This window comes from Zingiber officinale, chromosome 6B (assembly GCF_018446385.1).
Source record: "Zingiber officinale cultivar Zhangliang chromosome 6B, Zo_v1.1, whole genome shotgun sequence".
Classification (NCBI taxonomy): Eukaryota; Viridiplantae; Streptophyta; class Magnoliopsida; order Zingiberales; family Zingiberaceae; genus Zingiber; species Zingiber officinale.
The window spans coordinates 113,051,787-113,070,895 of NC_055996.1; the positions used below are offsets into that span (position 1 = coordinate 113,051,787).

The window sequence follows — 19,109 nt, forward strand, 5'->3', positions numbered from 1 at the left end:
TTCCTTACTTTCTTTTTGAAAGTAAACACACACAGACACACATATTTACAGTTTCTGTTTTTCATGTTGGTGGATGGTAACTTGGGAATTGAGGCGAGAAGGGTTTCATCATGACAAGTTGGAAAAAAAAAAACAAGAAAAAGAAGGGAGTGTGCTCATGTGTCCCTAACAATGGAAGGAATGCAAAAATAGTTCGAAAACAACAAGAGGAGGGCACGATGAATTCACTTGTCCGCCCATCTTCTTTTGCCCTTTTGACCTTCTTCTTGCCTTGTACAATTAGTTACTCAATTATCACAAAGGTGTCAATGTCCCGATAGACAAGTAGGCCAGAGGAGCATCAAAAAGCGGTGAGACTTGAGAGCGAGGGACGGAAATAATGGTAGTGGTGGGGTAGGTCCCCGAGTCCATTTCAAGGGCTTTTGTGAGGATGTGAAGGGGCATTTGTGTGGTGGTGGAGAAAGGTCAAGCAAGCTTCTTATTCCCTTTCGCATCGCATCTCTCAACTTTTGGAGTTTTGGAAGAAAATCTATATATAATTGTTGTGTGATATAATCAAAATCAAACTTAGCAAAATTCTAGTTCTGCCCCCAAATATTGAGAAAGTTATGTGCTTGAATTGATTGGGGTTAACCTCAAATGAAAAGCATTAACGCAATCTTGTTTCTCATTTCAACCAAGCTTGCCTCCTTTTCACATGCCATTCTTTTACAAAACTTATATTGAACATGCTGACATTGATAAATCCAATCCTTTAGTTATTTGATGATCGATTATAAATTAATATCATAATTTACCGACTATAAAATTTTACTTAAAAAAAGAAAATCTTATTACTTATACCTAATAGCTAATAGAATTCTAAGAAATTAGAAAAATATTTACATATATAAAAATAGTACTCTCTACAATAAATAAGAAATTATATATATATAAATTTTTATCATTTCTAACATTCCTGTCTTTTTAAGTTTATATAAATTAGGGAGGATTAATTCGATATATAAATTAATTAAATTAATCAAAAATTAATTTAGTGTTAGTTAACGGAATCAAATCAAAATTTTATTAAAATTGAATTAATTAAATCAATTATTTCGATTAATACTGAATTAATTAAATTTATTTAGAATAATAAAAAAAAATTTATATAAAATTAATATTAAATTAATACTAATTAATCCAATACTCAACCCTATCATAAATCACACCATTTTTTTTAAAAAAAAATTGTCAAGAAAATTCGTTACCTTAAATTCACCGATGACGAATCCACCAATCGTAAATGGCCACGTTGAATTTAAGTGGAGGGACACGTTGCAAAATACCCAGGTACTCCCCGCATCCCCCGGTGCGCCCCACCACCAGCTCCTCCTCCACCAGCCTCCAAGTGGCCCATCCGCCGCCCCCATCGGCACCCGCCCACTGGTCCAACTCTACAGTTACGCAAAAAGAAAACGGCAACAGCCATGGGTACGTCAATCGATGGATGCAGATTCCTTGCTTCCTTCCCTACTGTGCCATCAGCCATGGCTGTAGAGAGAGAGGACGCGTGGGTCCGTCTGCATTTGTGCTCCTCCGCCCACCGAAAATCTCTCCCTTTCTCCCTTTCGGCATCTGCCTCTGCCATAAGTAAATTGCAGAGACCGCAGCGGCAGTACCATGCCAAATGTTTGACATAATGCCTTACAGATCCTATATTTCTTAACTGCTCCCTCTCTCTTCTCCTCGCCTTCTTCCTCCAGTCTTCCGTCTTTTGCTTGCTTGCTTGATTTCCGTTGGAATTTGAGCTGTTTGTTTATTGTTGTACGGTTTGAGTCTGCAGAATTTAATATTGGCAAAAAGGCGGTTTTTTTTTTATTCAGGCTTCGGTGGTTGACTAGTATATGGTCCTTGGCAGCGGCCGAGATGCCGACGCCGGTTAGCAACGCGCGGGCGTGCCTAGCGGCGGAGACCGCCGCCGCGCTGGACGATGCTGTGGGAGTCGCCCGCCGCCGCGCGCACATCCAGACTACCTCCCTCCATGTCGTTTATGCGCTTATCATCTCTACTTCTTCTTCTTCTGGAGGAAGAGGAGGGGGCGGAGGCGGCTCTTCTGCTACGTGTTCGATTCTCCGCGACGCGCTGTCGCGCGCGCGGAGTTCGGCGTACTCGGCCAGGTTGCAGTTCAAGGCGCTGGAGCTCTGCTTCGGGGTGGCGCTCGACCGGCTGCCGTCGTCGAATCGGCAGGCGGCGGAGGGGAGTGATGATCCCCCGGTGTCTAACTCGCTGATGGCAGCGGTCAAGCGGTCGCAGGCGAACCAGCGGCGGAACCCGGATACGTTCCACCTGTACCAGCAGCAGCAGCAGACCGCTGCAGCTGCTGGGGGCGCCACGTCCTTCTCCGGGGTGAAGGTGGAGCTTCAGCAGCTGGTACTCGCGATCTTGGACGATCCCGTTGTCAGCAGGGTGTTCGGCGACGCTGGCTTCCGCAGCATGGACATCAAGCTCGCCATCCTCCGCCCTCCGCCGCCCATCCTCCACTTCCCTCGCGCCCCCAGATGCCCTCCGCTGTTCTTATGTAATTTTTCCTCCGGAGATGGATTCGAGACGGCGCTCACCTCCAAAGAACTCTTTTTCCCCTTCTCCACAGCGCCGATTGGGGATCTTTGCTCAGACGGTGGCGAGGAGAACTGCCGAAGGATAGGGGAAATCCTTGCCCGCAAGAAAAGCGGTCAGAACCCGATGTTGGTCGGAGTGGGCGCCGGCGAGGCAGCCCGAGAGTTTGCCCGGGCTGTCGAGCAAAAGAATTTGGCAGTTCTGCCGCTGGAGCTCCGTGGAATAGAGTTCATTAGCATTGAAAAAGAGGTGGCCGAACTTGGAAGCCTGGAAATTTCCACTCTGATGGAGGAACTGGAAAAGAAAACAGAATCTTCAGGAGTGGTCCTCAATATTGGAGATTTGAATAGAATGGTGGAAGGAAGTGTTAAATGCGATGAGCAGGAAAGCTGTTTGGTCTCTGAGCTTACAAGACTGCTGGAGGTCTACCATGGAAGATTATGGTTGATGGGATGGTCAACCACATATGAAACTTACATGAAGTTCTTGTCCAAGCATCCGATGCTTGATAAAGATTGGGATTTGCAGTTGTTGCCAATCACTTCGTCGAGCACTTCGTTGGGTGGATGCATGCCCAGATCTCCAAGGTGGGTGTATCAATAACTTCCCCAACTCTATGCTTCAGTTACTGCTCTTTTTAGATAGTTATGGTGCTAAATCTATTCTATATATTTCAGCTGACTCTTCTTTTCAGTTTGAAACTAAACCTACATCGTCAACAACTCTTCTTCTTCTTCTTCCTGATTAGCTGTGTTAGCATCATTGACAATAGGTTCTTGAATCTTGATTACCTTGGAAGTTTTGAGTAAGTGGATAGCAAGACAAAGAACAAAAATTTCCATGACATACAAATTTCATGATGTAAAATTAACTGTCTTCGGTATCTTCTTCATAAACTTATATTTACTAGTAATATAGAAACACAGAAAGGAATCATGGATGCATAGCGAAGTTAAGATACTCCAGGGAAAAAACCTTTGAACTCATAAGTATTGCCACTTTCCTCTTGTTGTTATATTTGCAATTAATTTGCTTTGGTTGATAGATATCTGAAGCTAGAAAACAGGTTGCGGTATCTTTAGGGAGGAAAAGTAAAGAAACTCGTGTCTAAAAAAATTTCTAGTATGGAGTTTAAAGGAGCAACACTTGCAACTTTATTCTTATTTGTTAGCGCTTGGTGGTAGAAATATATAAATTTTTGTCGTACTGACAGGATCTTACAGGTCCTATATGTATAATTTGAGATACAACTGCATAGAGACACTTAACTGGGATTACTATCTTTAACATGTTTTTGACTTATTTTGGTTAAATTATAATTTTTCAGGGTAGTTCTTTCTGTTACTACCAAATTTTAGGTTGTACTCAAAGTGACTTCTAGCATCTCTATATACTGACAATTAAATTTGCAAATTCAGTAGATTGTCACGTTCTGTTAAATTATTTTTTGTATTTGCTGATCTCATCTTCTGAAGAATATCCTAAAGAAAGACAGTCATTTGCAGTTGTAGGCTTCTACGTCTGTCTTCTTAATGGGTATTTACATACTACCTCGGTACAAGTTATACTAACCCTGTTATCCATGATCGTCAATTCCACTAGATCATGTCACTATGCTACTTTTTTTGCGTCTACTTTTCATAGTTATGCCAGTTTGCATCGAATGATGGTATTGGCTATGCTCCAAGTGAGTATGTGTATGTGATACTAAAACATTTCCTTTCTACAATTTCACTAGCGCCATATTTTTGTTCATTTGTATGATATTAATTTAATGTTATTTTGTTAGATTTTGGCCTATAGAAGACATAGGTAATCAGTAGTGCCTTTTAATCGAATGTGCATGCTTTAATTTCTAATAACCTAAGTATTGGAATCTCAATCATGTTACAGCTTGATGGAGTCATTTGTTCCATTTGGCGGCTTTTTCCCCACAGCATGTGAGTCGAAAAGCCTGTTTAGCAGTGTGTATCAATCAATGTTTTGCTATGAGAATTGTAATGACAAATACAAGCAAGAAGCTGCTGTAAATATTAAGGATCATTCAGCTTCATTTGGTGGTCAGGAAAATGCAAACATGCCTTTTTGGCTACGTAAAGCTAATATGGTTAGCTTGCAAGACGAACACGACGGAGCAAAGGTGTGTCTTCTAGTAATTATATATATTTTCTCTTATAGCGGCGGATCTAAATAATTTCCTTGAATTACCTATTAAAATGATTCACAAGTTTTGTAATTGAAGCATCATTATATTCCAGTTTACCGGTTTAAAGTGTGGTGGCAAATGCATCTTAATTAAATTTCATATCTGGAAAGAAGTAATGAATTTCCTTCAATGCAGGATAAGACACTTTCGGGGGTTAAATCTCTTGATCTCCAGAGAACCAATAAAGAAGATTGTAGTGTTCTTTGTTCTGCCACTATTCCTAATAACAAGAAGGCCTGCACTCAAAATACAGAAATTCATGATGATGCTGAAACTGAAAGAGGGATTGATTCATATCCTATTTCTGCATGTACACAAAATACCTCCATGAGAAGTAAGAGTATGTCGTTGCTGGGAAATAAGGACTTGTCTAGATTACAGATTAGATTTTCAGAGATTGAACAATTCCAGAGAGAGAATTTCCTATCTCACCAAGTTGATGATCATGCTTCACCTTCCTCTGTAACATCAATTATGACAGACTTGGTATTGGGGACTCCTCACGAGCCTATTTACAACAAGGAAAGTCCTGATTTGCAACTGCAAAAAGATCATTCCAAAGAGTTCTCTGCTTCTTGGCCACCGAAGAAACTTCATATGGTCAAAGGAAACGACCCAGGTTTACGAACGCAAGAAGTTCATGTTGAAGAGTTCTCCAGTTCTTTGCCAACAATGACGGTTGATATAGTCCGAGGAAATGACCCAGATCTTCCTGTTGAATCCTTTTCTTGCTCTGACCATCAAGAACCCAAATCAAAAAGTAGTCCACTTATTGTAACTCCATCATTCTCACATATCTCAAGTGGTTGTACTTCTATGGATGATAAACCTTCATCCGCCTCGCCTGCTACAGGACAGACAATCGATATTGGTAATTATAAATCATTTTGTACTAGGCTCATGAATAAACTTGGCCGACAAGAAGAAGCAATTAGTGCTGTTAGTCAAGCTATAATTGATTGTAAAACTGGTCAAAGACGCCGTGGAGGAATCCTGAGAGGGGATATTTGGCTCATTTTTGGTGGTCCTGATAAGATTGGAAAGAGGATAATGGCACTGGCTCTTGCAGAAATGATTTATGGAAGCAAAGAAAATTTTGTGTGCATTGACCTAAGTTGCCAGGATATTTTTCCTTGTCCCAAAACCATTTGTGCCCGACAGAATGCCCATGGCAATGGAGTCCATTTCAGAGGGAAAATGAGCGTAGACCATATTGCTCAAGAGTTAAGTCGCAAACCACTGTCTGTTATATTCCTTGAGAATGCAGAGAGAGCTGATTTGCTTGTTCAGAACAGCTTGTGCCAAGCTATCGATACTGGCAAATTTCCTGATTCACATGGCAGGCAATTTAATGTAAATAATTCCATATTTGTCTTGGCTGCTTCATCAACGCAAGGTCAGACTTTCTTTGCGAGGAAAGACTACCCTATTTTTTCTGAGGAGACTATTTTGGATGCTCGGTGTTGGCAAATGAAGATCATCTTGCAATCTGCTCCAGAGTCTATTTGCATCCCAAAATCTAATGTCTCATTGTCGACTACTCCAAAGACCAGGAATGATCGACTATATGTATATTCACCCTCCATTTTCTTGAGCAAGCGCAAGCTCAAGATGTCTGATGGCTGTGAAAATGGAACTTTGCAATCTGCTAAAAGGGCACACAAAACTGCAAAGATGTTCTTAGACTTGAATGTTCCAGTAGAAGAGCTTGAAGCTCTAGATAGCAATTCCGCCGGTCAGGAAGAGCTCCCTGACGTTGAAATTTCAAAAGCATGGATGGAAGACTTATTTAATAGAGTCGATCGGGTGGTGGATTTCAAGCCTTTTGATTTTGATGCCCTTGCTGAAATCATGTTGCAGAACGTGAGCAAGACCTTCCACAGTACTGTAGGCCCAGATTGCTTGTTGGAGATAGATCCCAAAGTTATGAATGAGTTACTCGCAGCAGCATGGCTATTAGAAACCAGAGGAGCTTTGGATTATTGGTTCGATAAGGTCCTCGGCAAGAGTTTCACCGAGGCAAGGTGCACATACAAGCTCTCAAATAACAGCATTCTAAGACTTGCTTGTGACGATGTGCTTGCAGAGAAGAATGCACCTGGAGTTCTCCTCCCTTCAACAGTTATCGTAGATTAACAATTGATAGATGGCATTAAATGTATAATGTAGCATTAGTAATATGTGAAATAATTGTAATGTCATTTGTCCCTTGGGCTTTCTGAGATGTTGTCCCTTTAGCTTGCAGTGTAAATTGCTCAGTTTGCAGTTGAAGAAAGTTGTAGTTTAGCCTCTGATAAACTCATCAGCCTTCAGTATCAGTTGGTCTGATGAGAAGGGGAGCAAGTTGTTGCTGCTGTCTTTCTCATCAGAATGTTTGTAACTAAATAACATTTTATCAAACAATGGCATGCATCTGCAGCTTCAATCCAGGGCTGTATCTTTTGCTTCCAAGATATCCTACTTGATATAGTTGTTAAAAATAGTATTAAATGATTTTAATTATATTAAAGTAATTTTAACTAAATTGATAAATATTTTTATATAAAAACCTTTTTTATACAATTTTTTTTTATTATTTTTTTACTTTTATCAAGTTGTAGGAACTTTTCTATAGAATAATTTTAAAGATATTATTAAATAAAAATATTAGGATATTGTTTTGATTTATTTTTTAAAATGTGCTTTTTTGACTGGAACTAATTAAGGGCGCCTCCATTATTTATTTTTAAAAAGACAAAGTTTAGGAAATCATAACCTATGAAAAAACTGTCGTCAACTTAGCCAAGTTTTTAATTACCCAATCTATTATAATCCAATCATAACTAAGGCGAACAAGATCAAGACGACATGAGGACTCACTTCATTAGGCTCATCGACTAACAATCCAGTCTTATACTCACCGGTAGTAGCCACATCCACGACAGCGCAGAGTACAGAGACATCGCAGTCTCCCTCTCTCTCTTGCTGCTTCTTCGCGTCGGGCGAGATCTGAAGTGCTCACGCTCTATTTAGTGCTCCAGTCGACACTCCGCTTCGTGCCCTCGGAGAGGTAGTTGGAGAGGCGGCTTGACGAACCGTGACGTGGCGATGGAGCGGAAGGGAGCGGGAAGCCCGTACGGCCGGCAGCGAAGCGGTGGTTCGAACAGCACCGCCTCGTCCTCCCCGGGAGTGTCACCTGCGCACCACCGCTCGGCATCGGCCTCGGGCCTCACCGGGGCTAGAAGAACGCAGAACGTCGCGGCGAGGGCCGCCGCCGCGCGCCTTGCGCAGGTCATGGCCTCGCAGAGCGCCGCCGCGGAGGACGAGGAGGAGCTGGATGACGAGATCCCGTCCTCCGTCGGAGTGGGGTTCCGGTATGGCGCCCCGCGTCCTTCGGCCGGAAGTAATGGGAGTGCCTCCGTCGGTGGGGCTTCCCTAATGACGAGAGCAAATAGATCTCCTTCGCCTGCGGTAATTACGAGAATGCTGAGTGAGCTTTTTGATTCACTAAAATGGACCTAGCTTATAGGGAAAATAAATTGCTTCGGGCCTTCCATCTGATCATTCCAACTATTTAGACTCAGTTGACCTACATTCTATAGAAGAAGGAAACATGTTATCACGATTGTCTCCAATAATATTCTTTTCTCTTGTATGCCGCCACTGAACTTACCACTGAACTTAATAAACAAATGCAACTTTTCTTCAATGGGGCAACTGCATTTCTTCTAATGTATGTAATGCATTATTTACAAGTATTGGTAAATCTAATTTTCTATTATCTCTGTCAGTCCATCCAAACTCACGATTTAATAATTGAAACAAGGAAATCTGTTCTGCAATATTTTTTTTCTTAATGGGAAATTGTTTAGAGTTTTCATCTGATTTCCATTGTTTAGTAGCCTATTCAAAATCTGGGGCTTCTTCTTTTAGCACATATTTTTCCACTGTGTAAGTTAAAATAGTTTGATTCTTTTTTGCTTAAGTATTGTTTAATAGTTTCTACTGAGTTCACAATTAATCTAGTATTAGTGATGATGTTTAAATTTAACTACACTGAAAATTTCTTGAGGAGTGCTAGCTAATTCAAATTTGTTTTGTTTTGAATAGTTAGGTCGGAACATCGTAGAGAATACTCCTTCGGTTCGTTCTTCTTCAGCTGGAAGACCATCTATTTCTGTTCGTCCTATTCCCATGGTGCCTCCTATCCGAACAACCTTAATGACCCCATCACCTATTCCGCCAATTGAACCTCCTGTTGACAGGAGGAGAGAAAAAAGGTGCCTACATTACTTGATTTATGGTGCATATGCTATTGTTTGTCATTCCATAAATCCTTGCACCATGTTTCTGTGCACTAGAAAATTCAACTTGTGAAGATTTGATGGTAATTCTCTTTTATGTAATTTGTTGGTTAGTGTGGCTGGTTGGAGATCCTATGTTCTATGATAGACTAGACAATGTAATTGTTTTTTCTAAATCAAACTGTCTTTTGGGTTTGATATGCAACCTATTACAAAAGGAGATGGAAAGAGAGGAGAGTAAATCAGGGGAGAAGGATGGAATCCCTCCCTCCCCCCACCCATTTAAAAAAGTATAATATTATACACTATAAGGAAGGTAATGAAAATACAGGGGCATATTTCTTTTCCTTTTTAAACGATTTTCCGAAAGAAAAGAAAACAAATGCTTATGTGCAAGTAACTTATAACGACCTGTGTGGTCTAGTGACTTTCTGTGTTCTTTCGAGAATTTTTTTGATATCTTGCATATGTCAAACACTCAAATTGTCTCTAAGTCTATGTCGTCTCAAGTCTAGGTGCCTAAGTTGCATCATGTTCTAAATTATGCAAAATATGCCTGAAATATGCTGCAGATTGCCGTCAGATATGAAACATCTTAACTCAGGAGAAACAGGAATTCAACGACAAACTTCTGTACTACAGGATGAGGTATCAACCAATACACACTGTTTGTGAACCATAATGTTTTTCCTTGACATAATCAATCATCAAGGATTGTGATGGTAAATTCTTATAGTGAAAAGCAAAGCATTTTAGAAGCATCATTGAGGCTGACTTTACTTATTCTGCAGCTAGATATGCTACAAGAAGAAAATGAAAATATTGTTGAGAAGGTATGCTTATTTTATATCTGCAGAAAAAGCCTGAAATTTCTTTTGTGGCATTAAATTATCGATTCTTTTCATCTAGTTACGACTTTCTGAAGAAAGACGTGAAAATGCTGAGGCCCGGGCAAAGGAGCTTGAGAAACAGGATAGTTTGATTTTTTTTTTTTAATTACATTTTTTCTTTCCTTTTGACAAACTAAATATTAAGTTGCATTTACTCCTCAGAAATGCTTTGATTTCTAACTTTTCTTTGGTTTCCTGTTCTTAGATTCTTTGGACATGCAAGAATTGAACCTTTTTGTTTTAAATCCATCTACCTATATGCTCCAAGCATTATGATAATTAGGAATTAAAATAGTAACCTATGCTGGGGAACCAATAATGGTTTTGTAATTATTGTTGACAACTTAGTATATAGTTAGACATTTTGAGTACATGTTGGCATCTGAAGGATATTTTACCCTGTTTTCTATGATTTCTATATAACCTTGTAGTTGTTAGTGGTTATATTAGGTTGATGGAAGACACTTTAAGATCACTGCAGTTAGACAGAAAGAGTTTAAACTTTAAAGTATAAACTGTTTAAAAAAAATAGTAGATAAAAATGCTCTTGAGAAGAACATAAAGGAAAGACCAGAATGAGCCATGCTCCATTTAAGAATTATCTAAACACAGAAAATTCTTTGTAACTTAACTATAATAACAAGTTTTTCCTTTGTCTGTGTCTGTATTTATAAGTAAAAGCAATATTAAGTTCCCACAAAGTACAGAAATTTTTGTTGAATGAATAGTATGGCATAGCCACCTTGCAAACCACTTTCCTAACATGAGTTCATAACAGGTTCATGCAAATGAAAACAGCAAAAGATATTCTTAATTCATATTTAACTCAATTAAAAGATTCATGTGGTTTACAAGTAAATCAAAAGTTTTAGATTTTCTAAGTTTTTTGCTTTTTATTTTAGTTTGAAAGTTATACATTTTATTTGAACTAGTAAAATAAAGTACGAAAATTTACATTAACAGGATATATCTTAGGAATTAGTTATTTGTTTACTGAGTAATTAAGGGATATACTGTTTATTGGTTAATGTTTTAGATAATAAGTCAATATTAGGGCCTATAAAAGAGACACCAACCCTTCTGTTGTTACTTTATCTCCCAATTTAATAAAATTCAAGTCCTCTTTGTTTCTCTGTGTGAAATCATGTATTTCTCTGTGAGATTATTTATTCCGACTCTACAACAATCTATCTTACTACAAAGTACTTCTTTTGAGCAATGGTGACTTGTTCTGCTACAAGTTAGGCCGATCTCTTCAATTTTAATTTTTCCTTGATAATTAAGCCATTTTTATGAAGGTGACCAATGGGTAATTCCATTATGATGTGAAAAATGCACATCTTTCGTTTGATTAAAAAATTCATATTGTCAAGGGGTACTGGGAAGCAAATCAATATATTCACATAATATTCCAAGTAATGAAAACCATTATTGAACCTGAACTTAACTTGATGGTCACTATGAAATTTGTTTAATGGTTAAAAAAAACACATTTAGTGAGCCCCTTATTGCCAATCTTATTGAATTTATAATGTTATTCATTGAGTTGGTATTTTTGTTTATCTTGTTTTTATTTTTATTTTATATTTTATAGATTTTTTTAGAAGATAATGAATTAGTAACTTAGAGCATTTAGTGCAAAAACCAAAAAAAGCTCAACCAGCATACCTAGACTTAACTGCAGTTTTATAATTGCTAGGTCATTTATCTGATCAACATACACGGAGTTAGTCTAGGATGCTAGGAAACTAAATTCCATTTTTTTTTCTTTTTGCTCATAGTATCACAGAACTATGAGCAAAGGACATTCATGCTTTTACCTGTTGTTGGCATTCTCTTATTGCTTAGCATCATGATCTCTCCGGCAATAGATGCATGCCCTAATCATATGTCATGATTCTAATTTGTTATGCAAAGAATTTAGTCTGTTATCTTGTGCTACCTCATTTATTGCACTACCTCAGCATTTAGTGATTGACTGGTTCCAACTTTCAAGATTTGAATCGTTGTTGAATACTAAGTCAATAATATTCATATGTAATCATAGTATCAAACTCCAAAATCTGAAAATGAGAATTTCCTTTTTCATCTTGTCCATGCAGGTTGCTGCCCTTGGAGAAGGTGTATCTTTGGAAGCCCGGTTGTTGAGCAGGTAATAATAAACTTCTTAGCAAGATATCCAAGTCTCTATGCCGAGACTATGATTTTTCAGCTGATTTATGTGCAGGAAGGAAGCAGCACTTCGACAAAGAGAGGTAACATATTGCCTTGTCTTCACTGATTATTGGATCAGAACTTTATATGATCTAAACTTCATATACTCTTATATTTGTGAGATCTAATTGAAGGTTATTTAAATAGTCAACATTGCTGACATTAAGCTTAGTTCATGGACAGATCACAGATGTCACTCTAATTAGCATATTGATATATGATTCTCAACTCAAAAGGTTCACCTTTGCTAAAGAGCACAGTGATGAAAATGCTGAGCAAAATCATAAATTTTTATGTTTGTATCCTTGGTTCTCCAAAAGTTGAGCATCTGATAGTGGCTGCAGTTGGTTGCTTGTATACATGCTTAAGAAAATGAAGGAAAAGGTCAAGATTTACTAGAGAACAACCAAGACTACTTTGCCTTGACATAGGATGAAATTCTGACATGATATAAACCATCAAAACTTATTAAACTTCGTGTGGATTACTCAACATAGCTCACACTATAATCCTGTTAATATATGCCACTTTGAAATATCTATTTCATCTCAGGCTGCTCTTGAAAATGTCAGACGAACTAGGGATGGGAAGGATGAAGAAATAACAACACTCCAGAAAGAAGTAGAGGTGTTATTCATTATACACTTTTAGTAGATATATAGCTACTGAATGATTTTACTAATTCTCTGTTTTTTTTTGCTTATGTGTTGAGAGCAGTCTGCTAAGGAAGAACTTGCAGTGGCAATAGAGCAGCTCAGGCAAGTCGAATCAGAAGCAAAGTCTCTTCAGCTAATGACACAGAGGATGATCTTATCTGAGGAGGAGATGGTGAACACTCTTGGCTAAATAGTGGCAACTTTTTTCATTATACCTACGAGACTCGTTTCTTTGAGTTCATCTATGGCTCGTTTGTAAAAATAGTTTGTGACAACATTCTTTTTCCATATTTGCAGGAAGAGGTTGTCTTGAAGAGGTGTTGGCTTGCTCGCTATTGGGGTTTGGCAGTTCAGTATGGTAATTGGGTTTCTGTAATTTTTTATTATAAATGTTTGAGAATATATACTATGCCATACATTGGTTCAGTTGCACATTTGATATTTGTCTATTAGTTATGATGTCATAGCACTCTACATGTGGGTGCAACTAGTCTTTTCTATTTAAAAAGCATGTTCTAATACTTTTAATTTTGGCACTTGATTAGGTTTAGAATTTATTGTCTCTGATTTCCTGGTTAGACTTAGGGACACGACCTCCCCTCTCCTCTTTTACTCCTCTAATCATCCCTTCCTCTTGTCCTTTATGTTTATTTTTCAAGTTGCACGTGCTCTTGTTGAAATAGATGAGATTGACTGCCTGTTTGTGTCTCATTGTACAAAGAAATACTAAGGAAATTAAATTAATCTCCATATGTTCAAGGATATTAAATTAGTAGTTAACAAAATCTCACCCCCATCAAATTTGCATTGGCTGTTTGTGTCTCATTGTACAAAGAAATACTGCTTGATTCATTGATCTGATCGTTTACCTGGTGATTTCTAGGAATCTATCCAGAGGTTGCTGTTACAAAACATGAGCATTGGTCTTCATTAGCGCCACTTCCTCTTGAGGTTGTCATTTCTGCTGGTCAAAAGACCAAGGAAAAATCACATAACCGAGGCAAGATTATTGCTAACAAGATCCTCTGACCATGCGATTAGTCTTCTTGCATGAGCACTATTTGTTATTTATTATTTCTCAGATTTAAATATTGAATAGGGAACCATGAATCTGAAAGAAGAAATAACCTTGTACATGAGGTAAGTGATATTACTGGAGAAGGCAACATAGAGAGCATGCTTTCAGTTGAGAAGGGTCTTCGGGAATTAATATCTTTAAAGGTACTTTATTATCTTTCCTGCTAAATATGTTTCCTTGCCGGCCTTTGTTTTCTTCTAAGTTCGTAGATGTTCATTCTGATTACTTCAAATAGATCTTATTCTTTCTTCTTGTAACCTTTATTTTTGAGTTGTTTGTAGTATATAATGATATATGCAATTACTAATTTCAAGGTGGAGGATGCAGTCATCCTTGCATTATCTCAGCATCGACGACCAAATTTTCTTCGTCAATTTTCTTCAGGTACTTAAACTAAAGAAAGTTCAATTATTTTCTTAACTGATATGACACCCCAGTTTAATTCCCACATTGTGACTTGTTAACTAATAGCAAAGGTTCTAAACTTAGATGATACTGTTAATTAGGGGTGAATCATTATGGGTCAATGGCTGAACATAGCAAGTTAATTAGTCAGTTATGTCATCGAAGCAGGTCATTTCATTTGATAGCAGACCTAATCATAGCCATAGTGAGGTGTTGGAAAGGTTTACCTATATGATGGTGTATCTACCATTGAAAATCACATGCCACTGCTTGGGAATATTCTGGGTTATTGGGTTATGAGTTGGACTTTGGGCGTTGATGAGATGCAACCGTCAAGTCTTAAGCTTGAGAGATTGTAACATCTCAGGTTAGTCCCATATGGTGAGTTGTGGCTAATTGAAAAGCTTCACAAGCTTATATGGATGAGCAACTGTTAACTTGGGATTAAGCATTTTAGTCTGACAAAGAAGTTAATGGGAAAGTTCTCTCATGTAAATCGACCATTTCAACTATGATAAGTTGCCATTATATTTTGTTGTTCTATTTGATCAACTTATTCTCAATTTTTGTTAATCATGAACATTTGTTTATCTACTTATCCACTATATATGCCTATGTCCACAGTGTCTGATGCAAAACATTATTTATATCCGACACAGATTGCATTATAAGTTTATTTTATTTTTAAAAAGCCAATCCAAATTCTGAGTAGAAGCTAATTTATTTCATTGCCTTTTTGTTTCTTCAGATTTTAAAGCTCCTGGAGATCCAAAATTTATCGAGTCATTTGGTAATGCCAATTTCTTAGATGCTACTTTATGAAACCATTTTGTTTATTTCTATTACAAGTTCTATTTTGTAATGTTATTTAGAGTTACTTTGCATTCTTATGCTCATAGCTTTTATGCTATTGCAGAACTATGCCAAGAAGAGATAGAAGATGTTACATTCAAGCAGGTGATTTCCAGTTTGTTAGATGGAGCATTATGTTTGATGCATTGCTTTTCCTTATTGGCATTCATTGTTTCCCATTGTGTTTAGGGTTTAGGGTTTAAGGTCAATGGTTGATCCTTTCATTGTTGACTAGTTGCTTTTTAATCATAATAATAATAATGTCAACTTTTCAAAGGAACCAACAACGAAGTTGTAAAGATCAAGGTAGCATATCTTCCATGGTACATGTAGTCTAGTTTAATTCCGTTGCTTTTTTTCCAACAAAGAAATATTGAAGACTTCTTAGGAGGTATATATTGTCTGTTTGGTCATTTTTCTTTTTCTACATTCGGTAGCCTCTAAACATATACATAAGAGGGATATATACCCCTTGATTTTAGACTCAGAGCCTCTAAACATATATGTAACAGTGTCATTGACCAATTAATAAATATACATATATGTAAGAGTTTATATGTTAAATACTTATTTTTCAAAAATTTCGATGTTAGACAAGTGATGATTTTGGCTCATATTTATGATTGTTGTGACCTAGGAATTTATATTAAATGTCACATTTCTGTTAAGTGGTTTCGGAGTTTTACTATGATTTTGGAATTTGACTTTGAACATCTAGATCTTAGACACCTCAAGAAAGTTGCAAGTCATATTCAACTAGTACCTTGAAATGGTCATCTTTCATTTACTAAAAGGTTTGGTCTTGTAGGCTTGGCTTATATATTTTTGGCGAAGAGCCAAAGCCCATGGTATAGAAGAAGACATTGCTGATGAGCGGCTGCAATTTTGGCTCGGTCGCATTGGACAATCTCCAACTTCTCATGATTTTGTTGATGGTAAATTACACTTACTTTTCTATATAGCATCATTCTAGCAATTCCATTGATAGACCATCATTGTCCGCTATTTATTGGAGAATGTACTGATTTTGGTTGTGGCAATTTCACTAGTGTATGCACCTTTTATAGTCCTACAGAATATAGTTAACTTCTGGTAACCTTTAAAACAAAAGATGTAGAGGTTAGAATGCTCTTCATTTATTTTCTTCCTTTTTGTTTGATGCACTAATATGCAAGTCATAATTTTCAAGTTTTTCGTCCAATAATTTTGAGTTCACTTGTGGAAATTATTTGTTCTGATCCTTTGAATTGACTGTTCCTGCCTTGTAATGATTCAGTTTGTCTTTCTATATAGCCTATTAATTATCTTTCTGTATGTTCGCACCATTTTTATGGATGTTAGAAAATTTTCTATGATATTAATTAGCTTGGTTAGTTAGCTATGGATAAGAGATTTTAAAGTTAAAACAAAGGCGGGCCCTCTCTCTTTAAGATATATGGTCTTGCCTAGATTCTTTGACTCAAAATAAGAGTGCTCTAAATTTTATTTTGCATAAAATTACTTTATTTTATTTTATTTTCCCAGCATTCTATGTGGAATCACACAGGTTCGAATCGATTGGTTGTTGCCCCAAATGTTCTATTTGCTATCTCTTCTTTCTTGATTGAAAATCATTTCCCCTGTTTAAAATTGCATAGGATCCTTTAAATCTTCTTATCACTCCGTTTTTTATCATATGAACAATATTTTTCTTTTTAATGTTGTTTATCAATAATAAACCTGAGCATGCTTGTTTCTGAAAATAACTTAATCTGACTTTTTTTTGTGCTCGGATGGTGTTGTTAAATAGCGAATTATTTAAGTTACTAACCTAAGACATCATTAGCTTGGTTGAAGTGCCATATACAGTCAGTTTTTATACTTTTTATTTTTAATTTGATTTACATTACTCTATTGCAGTGGAGAGAGGTTTAACGGAACTGAAGAAATTGGGTATCGAACAACAATTGTGGGAAGCATCCCGAAAAGAAATTGAGTAAAGCCTTAAAACAAAGGTAACAACATCAGTTAAGTTCCTTTGGCAAATCACAAGTTCCTTGGCAAATCATGGTGGTACATGTTTAAAAATAAAATTGTGCATTTTCTTTCCTATGATTTTGTACTTGTAAGCAATGAAAACAAGTTTAGACCTATCATTCAAGATTTCTCAGACATCACGTCTTTTCTTTTGTCATTTTATATTTTTATTTCAGAACTTTTTCATATATATTTTTTATGTTAGTATTGATATTTTTGCTATGGATTAAAATTTTGTTCCAGACTCTAGAAACAAACCTTTTTAAGTATTGAAATGAAGACAATAAGTTTGAGATAAAAAAAAAAAGGTTCAAGATAGATAAGTATGTTGTTTGGTGTTCAATGCACTTGTTTTGGCTTAGCTTTTATTAAAATTTTAACTCAGAGTGAGTTTTAAATATTAGCTTGATGATTACGAGCTATTTAGAATTTGATTTTTCTGAAGATTCTAACTGATACAATCAAGTTGAAGAGCATGTAAGAAATGTAGCTTGCTTGCTTACTCAAATGACCTTGATCTTGTTCCTCACCATCAAACGATCAGGTGCAAAGCTTTGACTTTGTCCCAGTGAAGACCCTCCAAATTGGTATAATGTCTGCTATGGCTGTGGAGGGGCTGAGTCAACTGTACTTGAGCAATGGAATTGGCCTAACGGGTGGAGGGGACGGTGGTGATTTTTGAACTATGCCTGATACATGACAGTGGAGAAGAGAACACTGCCATTAACACATACTTTTTGCTGTAGAAAGAAAGCAAGTCTAGTTTTGAGGGAGAAGCTCTGTCTGCCATTGATGGAGAAACATTTTTCCCATGGCAAGGGAAGAAGGTAGTTGAACTTTGCAAAACAGAAGAAGAGACCTTTTGCAAAGGAAAAAACGATGAGCAAAATCAAAATGAGGGGGTGAAAATGTAACTAGGTCTAAAAATTATCGTTGACTTCGCCTTGGGACCAGATGATCGACAACACTAATTTAGAGGGTCAAAACAAAATTTCTCAAAAATATTATATTCTTAGTCACCTCTTAAGAGTCGATATGAATAATAATGGAATTCTACATAATTATATGAGATGGTAAGTGATAGTTATATTTGTAGTTGAGAAGACGGGATCGAATCATAAGGATATCGGAGCGTAAATATTTGGACTCTGCCTATCTCACTCTATCTATTATTTGCTTGCTCAATTATCATGATTTATCTTCTTTATGATGACCTTGGGTTGGATGTGACGGGGAGATGGGGTGAACGATTTTGCTAATAATGGGAAAAAATAAAAAGGATATTTTTAATTTTGTTAAAAAAATGTTTTTTTTATTAAAAAAAGTTAAAACAACTTTCATGTTTTATCGTTGCTGCCGTAATATTGTAATAATTACTATAATAACTATTTAATATAATGATTTTTTAGATTAAGTTGATAAAAAAAATATATAAAATATTCTATATCTAATATTTTTAATTAATTTTGATAAAGAGTTTTGCTCAATTAATAATTGCTAAAAATATCATGTTGCAAATTAGCCAAATCAATTAGTATGAAAATAATATTGATACTTGAATTTGAAAATTATATATGATATTTAAAGTTTAAAAATATAAATAATTTTATTTAAATTCGATTCCAGTTGCTAGAATTTAGATTCAAGCATAATCGAATTTTAACTCGAAATGATTTAAATTCGATTATTTAAATCAACGTCATAAAAGGATGTTGCATTTTAAAAATTAACACAATTACGTTGCTTGTTTTCAAAATTTAACACCGTGTTATTCAAAAATAATAAATAAATAAATATATAATAAAATTAAACAAAAATTCACAAGTGGCTCGTAAACACTCAAATAAAAAATTATAAATTTAAATTCAGTTTAAAAAAAATTCAAATATATTCGAATTAGGATCGAATATA

At 36.5% G+C, this 19,109-nt stretch overlaps 2 protein-coding genes across 2 annotated transcripts; both read left to right on the top strand.

Moving 5' to 3' along the window:
* The first annotated feature begins 1,537 nt into the window (after nucleotides 1–1,537).
* On the top strand, nucleotides 1,538–7,257 carry LOC121988978 (protein DWARF 53-LIKE-like). Its single transcript, XM_042542732.1, has 3 exons — nucleotides 1,538–3,185; nucleotides 4,492–4,738; nucleotides 4,940–7,257. Exons 1-3 carry the CDS (start codon nucleotides 1,909–1,911, stop codon nucleotides 6,938–6,940), a joined length of 3,525 nt encoding a protein of 1,174 aa, XP_042398666.1. The 5' UTR covers nucleotides 1,538–1,908; the 3' UTR covers nucleotides 6,941–7,257.
* Nucleotides 7,258–7,692: 435 nt separating this feature from the next.
* Nucleotides 7,693–17,338, top strand: LOC121988979 (coiled-coil domain-containing protein SCD2-like). Its single transcript, XM_042542733.1, has 17 exons — nucleotides 7,693–8,254; nucleotides 8,894–9,063; nucleotides 9,660–9,735; nucleotides 9,879–9,920; nucleotides 9,997–10,059; nucleotides 12,080–12,129; nucleotides 12,205–12,232; nucleotides 12,744–12,818; nucleotides 12,909–13,019; nucleotides 13,145–13,205; nucleotides 13,731–13,847; nucleotides 13,947–14,068; nucleotides 14,240–14,309; nucleotides 15,079–15,120; nucleotides 15,247–15,287; nucleotides 15,991–16,117; nucleotides 17,082–17,338. The coding sequence occupies exons 1-17, from the start codon at nucleotides 7,892–7,894 to the stop codon at nucleotides 17,159–17,161; spliced, it is 1,638 nt and encodes a 545-aa protein (XP_042398667.1). The 5' UTR covers nucleotides 7,693–7,891; the 3' UTR covers nucleotides 17,162–17,338.
* Nucleotides 17,339–19,109: the final 1,771 nt, after the last annotated feature.

Bases quoted from the DNA above. Each gene is read 5' to 3' on its own strand.
- LOC121988978 (XM_042542732.1), top strand. From the start codon at position 1,909: ATGCCGACGCCGGTTAGCAACGCGCGGGCGTGCCTAGCGGCGGAGACC. The intron at 3,186-4,491 runs GTGGGTGTATCA...ATCATGTTACAG, and splicing joins TGCATGCCCAGATCTCCAAG to CTTGATGGAGTCATTTGTTC. The intron at 4,739-4,939 runs GTGTGTCTTCTA...CCTTCAATGCAG, and splicing joins ACGAACACGACGGAGCAAAG to GATAAGACACTTTCGGGGGT.
- LOC121988979 (XM_042542733.1), top strand. From the start codon at position 7,892: ATGGAGCGGAAGGGAGCGGGAAGCCCGTACGGCCGGCAGCGAAGCGGT. The intron at 12,233-12,743 runs GTAACATATTGC...ATTTCATCTCAG, and splicing joins CAGCACTTCGACAAAGAGAG to GCTGCTCTTGAAAATGTCAG. The intron at 14,069-14,239 runs GTACTTTATTAT...ACTAATTTCAAG, and splicing joins GGGAATTAATATCTTTAAAG to GTGGAGGATGCAGTCATCCT.